The sequence below is a fragment of the Cryptomeria japonica genome, chromosome 7 (genome assembly GCF_030272615.1).
Source record: "Cryptomeria japonica chromosome 7, Sugi_1.0, whole genome shotgun sequence".
Taxonomy (NCBI): Eukaryota; Viridiplantae; Streptophyta; class Pinopsida; order Cupressales; family Cupressaceae; genus Cryptomeria; species Cryptomeria japonica.
In genome coordinates, this window is record NC_081411.1 from 697,725,321 (window position 1) to 697,735,597 (window position 10,277).

Here is a 10,277-nt window from a genome sequence, read left to right on the forward strand (position 1 = left end):
AAATGATATAATATTAATGATCCATAAATGATGGGGAGGTGATTTGAAATCATTACAATAAATCTTAGCAAAATTGTATATTAATTTTCCCTTCTTATGTATGAATCTATTCACCAAAAGTAAAGGCGCTCAATTTCCAATTCACAAAGATTCACTACTAAATTAACCACTAGTTCAAAGTGTGAAACTTTAGGTGAATGAAAAATTACTCCTAAATGTAAATATTTTATGAATCCACACCATACTTGTGTAACACCATTTATAGCTCTCAAATTTAATAAAATCTCTCATTTTCTCCACACATTTTGGTGCGGGCTTTACAACTTGGATATTTGATGCCTCCTTTTTTCAGTGGGTCTTTTAGTTGTGTGAGACATTGGTTGAGTGAAAGGTTTCCAAGGAATGTAAATATGTCAAGAATCCCTTTTATGATTATGGTAGATCTATTGTATGTCATAAATATTACTTGGTAAGATGGGATTAGTTCATCATCACAAGTTAGAGTACCTTTATGTGAGGCTTCAAGGCTTAAACCTAGTTTTAAAGAATAAATGAAAGATGATTAGATTTTGGTTAATAACATAAATCACACAATGACTATTTTTTTGGATGCGTTCTAGTTAAAATATTATAAGACAACCTATATGTATTTCCTCTAATTAATACTTTTAGTTCACTTTCCATGGAATAGGTTAATAGATCAAGTTTTGATTAATAAAAGCAGGATAGGCCTATACCAATTGTTAAATATTTGCAAAGAAACACCAAGAGTGCATGAGGGATGCACAACCAACAAAAAAAACCCCACTATAAGAAAACAAAACCCAATTGGGCAACTCGAAAGCCAATAGAAAAACTAGAAAACCAACAGAAATAGAAAGAGATCGAAACCCACAAAAAACCAGAACAACCACCTAGTTTAGGCACAAAGAGATGACCAACTACATGGGGGAATTTTTATCCTGTTGGGTGCCTGGAAGAAGTTGAGTCCATTTTTTGGCCAAAAAGTGGAAGTGTTTTCCCTGTTTTTAGATTTCGTCTTGTTTGACCTAAAAATTTGAAGCACTTAAAGAATGAATCTTGAAAAAAACTGTCAGTAATAGAAAATGTAGTGCTCAAAGTCTACTTTTCAAATATGTAATTTATTTTAATACACAGATCTTAAAAGTTAATTTTGAATAGTCATTACTAAAAACTATAGTTTGAAAGTCACTTTTTAGGACCATGCCATGCCCGTGTACGAGAACCATAATTTGACTTAAATGAAAGTATTTTTATGAATCCTTTTGGAAAAATATCTGTAACTCACTCACCTTTCATGAGGATATTTCTTTATAATTTTTTTTTGTATATTTTTTTTGTTAATTTTTAATAGAGCATAATCATTGTTTTGAAAAATCCTCGTGTATGGCAAGCATAATTTAACCTAAAATTAACAATTTTTTATTTTTTTAAAACTATATAGAATTGTCTCTAGTTTGATGCCATATAAGTTTTTTTCCAAAAAAACTTAAAGACAAAAAAGTTATTACAAACCTTTCTATTTCAAGTTTATGGACCTCTTTCATTAGAAATTATTTTAAAAATAAAAATATTGATCCATTTTTTAAAAAAATTACATATTTGGGATCTAGACAATCTCTACTATAATGGGTTTTCACTGTTTAAAAAAATCTGAAAATTTGGTATTCAACTATATTTTTGAAGTCATTATTTTGTATGAAGATTGATTTGGCCTTCAAGTTGCAGTCAAACCAAGTCCAAACCAAAGGGTCAGCTCTCCAAGCTATTTCCCAAGCCAACATTCAAAGGTACAACCGAGCCAAAATTCAAAAATTTTAGTAATGGGATCCTGTTTAGGATACAGGATCTTGTTTTGTTTTTTAAAATAATTAAAAATATGTTAGCAAATAGGATCTCGTTTAAAGGCTATTGGGATCCTGTTTCTTTCTTTTTTATATTTCTTTGTTATTTTTTTTTTCTAATTTATTAAAAACAAGCTATATATACATGAAATATAACATTTATGTATAAGTCACATTCTCTTATACTTTAAGTTATATTTCATGTATATATTGGTAGGATGTTTGAGAGTGGTTTGAGATCTCTAGGAGTTATAATGGAAATTCTAGATTTTAGAAGATCTTATAAATTTTTAGACTTGGTTAAATTCCAGCAATCAACAGGCTTCTATCAGAATTTTCTTGCTCTCTATATCACTCTCTATATCTCTCTCAAGCTCTAGACCTATCTCTCTTCATATTACTCTTCCTATATCCCCTCTCTCTATCTCTCTCCTCTCTCCCAAAATCTAGATCTATCTCTCCACCTCTCTCTCACATCCTTAATTCTCTACTCTTTGTGTTCTCTCTCTCTCTATGCACCTCTCCTCACTCCCTCGCTACCTCTATTTCTCTACATATACCTCTCTCTCTCTCTCTCTCTCTCTCTCTCTCTCTCTCTCTCTCTCTCTCTCTCTCTCTCTCTCTCTCCCTACCTACCTAGTTCAATGTTTAAATGTTTAAATTTGTTTATGATATGTTTAAATGTTATATATATGTTCTAGATGTTTTCAATGTTATGTATAAATGTTATACATGTATATTTATATGTTAAAATGTTATCCCAAGACCCCTTAGTATATCCTAGGACCTCTTAAGGCACCTAGGGCCCCTTAAGACACTTAGGACCCCTTAGTATATCCTAGGACCTATTAAGACATTATAGGAGCCCTTAGTACATGTTAGGACATCTTTTGAACCCTTAAGACACCCATTACTGGAAAAGAAAGAATCTTGGAAAATAGGTAATTCCAATTGATTGTTTTGTTGCACACTTTACTAAATTCAATGTAATCTTCAAAAGTACGCATAATTGAGCTATCCTAGGTTGTTGGGTAGGTTGTTCATAACATCCTTGCATGTTAGGAATGAATCTCTCTTCCTCAAAATACTACTGAAAAAGGGATCATCAAGATGTTTGTCCATTATAGCATCAACATTGACATCCATCACCAACAAGCTCTCTCTATATATGCTTTTCATTTGTCGAACAAGTTTGATGCAAATTGAGAGCGCGACTCATTGCTAGTATCATGCACACCATGACAACATGCACCATTATTGTCTACATGCAACAGTTGATTGTATGACAAGATGGCCACATCTCACCTACCATAAAACACCTTGACAATGAAGCGACACGTACAACCTCATTTTTTCCCATAAATTTTTTGTCTTGAATCACTGAGAATTTTTTTAAAATATTTTCATTCAAAATTTAAATTTTACTGAAATGTGTTTTCATTTGAATTATATTATCAAGTGGCAAGTCGTGTAGTCTTTTAGAACTTGTTTCTTTGAAATATTATATAAATGAAATGTATATTTATTCTTTTACTTTATTGTTTTTTTAGAAAAATAAAATAAGATATATAAATAATAAATTAAGAACAATATTATCTTTATACTTATTAAAATATATAATTGAAATATTTTAATATAACTATTAGTCTAAAATAAAACATTTTTTACAAATTGTAAAATAAAATTGCATCAAAGACCAAGACTTTGACGAAGAAGGAAGGAAGTGGAAGTAGGTGGAGACATTCCACACGCATCTCTCCCCTTAGTGACTTTGACTCTCGACTTGCCAACCATAAGTCAATATTCAATGGTCAATTTTTATGACATATTTAGATGTGGTAGTTTTATTGAAGGAATATTTTTACTTGGGAGATGTTTTTCCATAATGTAATTTTCTAATTTTGAAAATATTTTTATATGACATTTTTATTGAAAGATCATTTGTGAGTTAAATATATGCTCTATTATAATGTAATTCTCTATATATGAAACAAATTTAATATTCTTTTGTTTAATATTATATATGAAACAAAAATTATAATATTTAATCTAACCCGTCTTTAATGTAAATGTGAGATTATTTCTATAGATACAAATTTAATGGAAGATCAATTTTTTTTTCCTCACACTAAGATACTTATTTAGTTTTGACATAGTTTTTCAATAATTGTACCTACATATATGATTCTTATAAATCATGGATTTGGTATTAAAATGGCATTTTGTCCCATAAAATTTTGTGAGACAACAATTTCTCATTCGTTTTCCATGGCATGCTGGTTGTTCTACGCTTTCCACATATTATGCTTGGACCAAAAAAAAAATTCCTATGAAATTTATTTTCCCGTATTGAAAAAAAAATTCCTTCAAGACTTACTATGGTATAATTTTTTACAACAACAATAAAGTTGTTTGGCTTTACATGGCATAATTACTGAATGATTGGTTCCACAATGTATTGATAAGGTTGTCTGCCATTATCATGGTTCGAATCCATCCAAAAAAAAACAATTGGTGCTACTCAAACATGAACATCAGGAGACCCACCACTTCTTTGCCCATGCCAGACATATTATGGTTAATTTTTATGTTTAGAATTAGTTTATAGAAGAAATTCGATTGTTATAGCATATTAGTATTAAAGTTCATATTATTCATTCACATGTTTTATCAAAATTCAATTATAGCATTTTTGGAAGACTATTGAACACAATCAACTATCACCCAAGCTAGCACAATGCCATCTAGATTAAACTAACCACCTATAAATCTTATTTATTCTAGGTTGTTTAATTTTTATGTTGACAATTAGTTTATAAAAGAAATTCAATCGTTATAGTAAATGAAGAAGTTGAGAAAATACAACTTCAAAGATCCCAAGAGCACCTGCAAGCAAAATACCTGTCACAAGAGAAGATTGAAGACAAAAACACAATAATGGCTCTAAAGAAAAAGATTATCATTCAGAGAGGGAATCAGTAATGAAAAAGTACAATACAATCCTTATAAAAGGATATTAGAAACCCTAAAGGTGTGCAACCCTAAAGAAACCCTAAAGAAACCCTAAAGAGATAATGTGTATTTAATAATTAAATACCTACAATATTATAAAATGCCTAAGTTTATCTTAAGTGTAGAGTATAATAGACTAATAATTAAATAAATAATTACTAACTAATACAAGGTAAATCTAACACCTCCCCTTAAGATGAACTTAGGGAGAAGCTAAAAAACTAAATGCATGAAGTAAAAATGCAACTACATGATGAAGGCACATTTGGGTCCTGACAACAAGGCCTGATGAGGTACCCAATCACAACCAAATCTCTATAAACTGAAGAAATGGAGAAAACCATGTGGGAAAAAACTCTACTCCAAAAATAGATGGAACAAGCAAGTGAAGGACTGAAGAAGCCTCCAAACAAGAATGTTTCAAAAAGATAGGACAAAAGAAGAGCAGAAGAATCATTGAAGCATGAAGAACCTGCAAACACTGTCGAATAATAACTGTCAATCTGAAGAAATTCCATTGAAATAGAAGATGATCAGGTAGAGAAGACTATAATCTACATGAGTGCCCTCAAATAACACTACTTGAATCTAATGGTAAACAAAGGCAAACAACTGAACTCGAAGATATAGATGGCAAAAAACACCAAAGTCTGAAGAGATGATCAATCGAGATGGAAGATTGCCTCCAAAAATAGGAATGAAAGAGTGTACTCCAATGAACCAAGGAAACATTAGAATCAACAACCAATAGGAGAAACCCCCCCCATAATGCTGACAAGGGAGAGGTGACAGGTACACTAAAAATGAATGCCAAAGAAAACTGCATGATGAAGAACCAAGAACATCGAGAGTGCAGTAGAAAGTGCAAACTCATATAAGGACAAGTGTCATGGAAGGAACACTCACTTGACACACATCATGAGGCTAATGTCATGGAAGGAACACTCACATGATAAAGGTAGATGGGAAACAAAGGCAAACATCAAACTCCCCCATGGCACTTTATAATCGAGTGTGAGTACAATAAGGCACAAGATGTGCAAGATCCCAAACATGCAAGGCATAGTGGCATTTTATCTCACTGCATTTGCAAAAAAGGAAATGCTTACAAAATGATGTATACAATGATCAGAAGAGACCTAAGGATGGAAATATAGAAAGAACAACCAAAGATGAGACATCCTACTCAAAGAAAGAGATCCCAAGACTTGAAACATCTAAGATATTCACCAGTGCTGAAAAGAAAAAAACTGAATAAAATGTACTTAGAGAAGAATCTAGAAATAAAACTCATATAATTGGAAAGTTCACAGAACAAGATTTCCATCTATATAAATTTTTTGAAAAATGAAGTTCAGATGCTCAAGTTATGTCTCCTGAAGTGCAAAAATGAACTTCTGGCTTTGACAGAAAAAAATACCATCAAAATAGGAAAATAAAAAATTCAAACCTCTAGATCTAGATAGAACTCGAAAAGAGCTTTCCGACGATATAAGGTTTATCAAAAAATGCCTCCGTGTGCCCAAGATATGGCCAAAAGACTGAAGGTGCTCTAGACGGGCCCAAAAGGGGCCTAAAGATTGCCTACACAGTGTTGATGTTAGCAAAATATTCCTAGAATATTCCTTTTGCCTGCCAAAAAAATTTCTCCCTCCCGAAAAAAAATCCGGTTGCCAGAAAAAAAATGCCAGAAACAAAAACCGATGGTCGGGAAATGGGCAGTGGTTGACAGAAGGTAGGGATCGGCAGGCTATTGATCAGTGGTGGAGAGGTGGATAGGTCCTAACGGGGGGAGCGACAGTGTGCTGGTGGTAGAGGAAAAGACCACCGACGGGCGAGAGGCGGGTCCATGGCTGATTATAGTAGACGGCGGGAGGCGAGGCCATGGGCGATGACGACATGGGCCGACAGGACTTGAGCGCATGGAGGCGTCGGATGGGGAGGCGGGAGTCAGGTCCATGACCTGTTGCAGGCCGTACGGACCTGCAGAGGCCGCCCCATGCCCCCTCCACCCCCCCCGCCCCCCCCCCCCCCCCCCCCCCCCCGGCCCCTTTGTATTTTTTTTTTTTGTTTAACAAAACCTTTTTGACCATTTTTTGTGAATTTTGGCCTGGGCACACCGTAAAACTACCTAAAAATCTATATTTTTTAAATTTTTTTCTCGAAATTCGTGTCCTAGAAGGGCCAAAATAAAAAAAGATTTTGCCAGAGCCAAAGTTGTCCAAATTGGACAAATTCTATATGAAAATGGGGATTTTTAGGTATTCTGAGCTCAACGGTGAGGTCTGTTTGAGCCCAAAATGACTAGAAACAAATAAGCACCCTAGATCTAAAATAAAACTTTGAAAAAAAAATTGAAACCTTGGCCTCTAAAAGATCAGTAATGAAAAAGTACAATACAATCCTTATAAAAGGATATTAGCAACCCTAAAGAAACCCTAAAGAGATAATGTCTATTTAATAAAAAATATTAAATACCTACAATATTATTAAATGCCTAAGTTTAGCTTTAGCGTAGAGTATAATAGACTAATAATTAAATAAATAATTATTACCTAATACAAGATATCTCTAATAGTAAATATAGTATAAAAGATCATATTATTCATTCACACACTTTATTAAAATTCAATTATAGCATTTTTGGAAGGCTATTGAGCACAATCAACTATCACCCAAGCTAGCACAATGCTATCTAGAACAAACTAACCACCTATAAATCTTTTTTGTTCTAGGTTAACAATCTCTTCAATAATAGGCTTTATTGTAAAAGTAAAGGTTTTAATAATGTTGTGATAATAAGTGTTGAGAAAAGTAATTAGTCTCCAATTATTATTATTATTTTTATTAAATTATTTTTGTCTTTTTTAGAATAGTTTGAACAATTCTTGAATGATAATTGATCCCAAAGATCACATTTCAATCCTTTCAAACTATATTGTATAGTAAAAGTCTTCTTCTTTAATGTATAGCTAAATATCTCTATACAACTCCATTGAGAAATCATCCTTATTACGACTCTTATTGGCAACTATATATGATTAAGAACAGGAGATGATCAATGTGTTGAAAATAAGTTTTTTCAATCCTATAGGGAATACATCTTCCTCCCATATCTTGTAGTATACAAAGAAGTGGGTCATCATATAAAAGATTGATGAACTAACTAAACCAGTTGGAGGACTTAATGACATTATTTTGGTTATTATGCATTGTTTTCTCCTCTCCTTTGACTGTTCAAATATTTTCTCTTTTGTGCTTGTACTCAATCCAATAAAATAAAAAATTAGTTTCTCAATTTTAGTAAAGACTATCATGGCTATAAGATGAGTATCATGATGAAAAATAATCATGTCACTTAAGCTTAAACCTTAAGCAATCAAATTTAATAGTTAACCATATAGATAAAAAACTAAATTTGATGCTCAATAATGTTGATTGGACTAATCAAATACATACAAAGATAAAAAGGATAGTCAAGTGCAATAATTCATGCTACCAGATAATAAAAGAGGAAAGTCATGTGTCATGTTTAAGGCAACCAAACAACTATCATAATTATCATTAAGTCCTTTACATTCATAGGATATAAATGAAAGTTAAGAATAGTAAACTAGAATTAATATGGTCAAGCTATCAATAAATAAATAAATATGATAATCATGAAATTAAAAAAATCATTTCATAAAAACAAGAGCACAGTTTCTAGATTTGATTGTGTGCAAAAATCCAAAAACTGCACTCTTGTTTATATGATGGATTGTGGAAATCTCTAAGAACTAAAATCATTTTATGTTTTTGATTGAAGTATAATCTACTTTCTATTCACGATTTTACAAGCACACATGACCCATCATGTAAAGTTGTTTTTTGATTACCAAAAAATCTAAATCTTTGAACTGAATGTGAGGAACTAGTTACTTAAACTCCTAATATTGTTTATAAATGATAATATTGTTCAAATAATGACTTAAATGAATGACTCTTTAAATTTGAATTATATATTTTGCATTAATCCATAGAATGGGGAATTATGTGTCCCATCAATCCCATTGAAACAAAGGGTTGGAAAGCATGGTCAATATAATGTTGATCTTATTAAAACAGATAATCATGCTCCCTTAAATGGTACAAAGGTTGATAGTGAAGACTGTAATTATTCAATAATAATTTAAAAGGAACTAGTGTAGTTTGGAGATAAGTTTGTTAAGAAGATTAAGGGAAATGTGAATTTAATAAAATGAATTAACAAAAAATGACTATCATAGATATAGAAAGTCAAAGAAAGGAATAATTTGATGAAAGAGTCACATCAACGATTTTTATTAAATTTGAAATATCTATTAGTCTAAAATATGATTGGGGGTGGGGGTTGAGAGATGATGAACGAGGAAGAGAGATAATGATTAATAGACAAAAAAGGATAGAGGGGGAGACATAGGAAGATATAGAATATGAGATAGAGAGATATCTAGATATAGATTGTAACTCCCTGCCAGGAAACCCTGAAGGGATTAAACTAAAACACTTGAAAAGAGTGTATATTAATTTTTTTTTGAAACTTTAATAAGTTTAATGATAAATGAAGTTAACATTATGTTTAGATTACACGACAAAAGACTTAACACGTAAAGGGTTTCCCAACTTGGTTAACATGATTCAAACTAAACGTTTTTGAATAAGGGAAAACAGGTTTTAAGGGGACCAGAAACCCCATACAACAGGTTTTGAAGGGACCCAAAACCCAATAGATATTACTAGGATCTAGATCCTAACAAAGCAGGCTGCGCAAAGATCTTAACAATGAAAACCACAGCCAAAAAACTGGCACAACTGACTCTATAGCTTCCAACAAAAGCAAAGAAAAGCTGTGAAAAAGAATAGATAAAGAAAACCAAACGGCCTACTAGATAAAGAAAGCGTAGAAACCCCAAAGAGACAAGCTACCTGGGAAACTATAGGCACCCCAAAAAAAATAGAGCACAACTGCCCACAAGGAACCCCCTCACTTAGAATTTCCCTTTAGGACCTTTCATGTGGGATTGAAGGGTCATGTCAAAAGAAGGTGAGGACCTCTTAGACCGTTTACCTTTAACCGTTATCCAACCATCTTCAACTTTAGCAGCCCCATCTTGCCACTCCATCGAATTTAACGTAGGAAAATCAGTAGCTGAGGGATAGCCAACAAGAAACTAAGCTCCAATAGGCATAGCAAAAATTGGGTCAGAAACACCCCTGGAAACAATAGTAGGCACATGGACCACTCCAACAACCTCCCTAGACATAAGAATAACACTCGTAGACCTATCAAAACCAGCGACAGGGGCAGATCCAGCAGCATTTGACAACTCTGAATCACTGATTGGCTCTGAATGAACCATCTCACCATTCACATTAGTG

The 10,277-nt window shown here is 32.6% G+C and overlaps 1 protein-coding gene across 1 annotated transcript in view; it reads right to left on the reverse strand.

Moving 5' to 3' along the window:
- LOC131033060 (GDSL esterase/lipase At5g03610-like) overlaps nucleotides 1-10,021 on the reverse strand; it is a 30,023-nt gene extending 20,002 nt beyond the window's left edge. The window contains exon 1 of the mRNA XM_057964183.2: nucleotides 9,967-10,021. Coding sequence (XP_057820166.2) covers nucleotides 9,967-10,021 — 55 coding nt within the window. The remainder of the gene's footprint in view (nucleotides 1-9,966) is intronic.
- Between the last annotated feature and the right edge of the window lie 256 nt (nucleotides 10,022-10,277).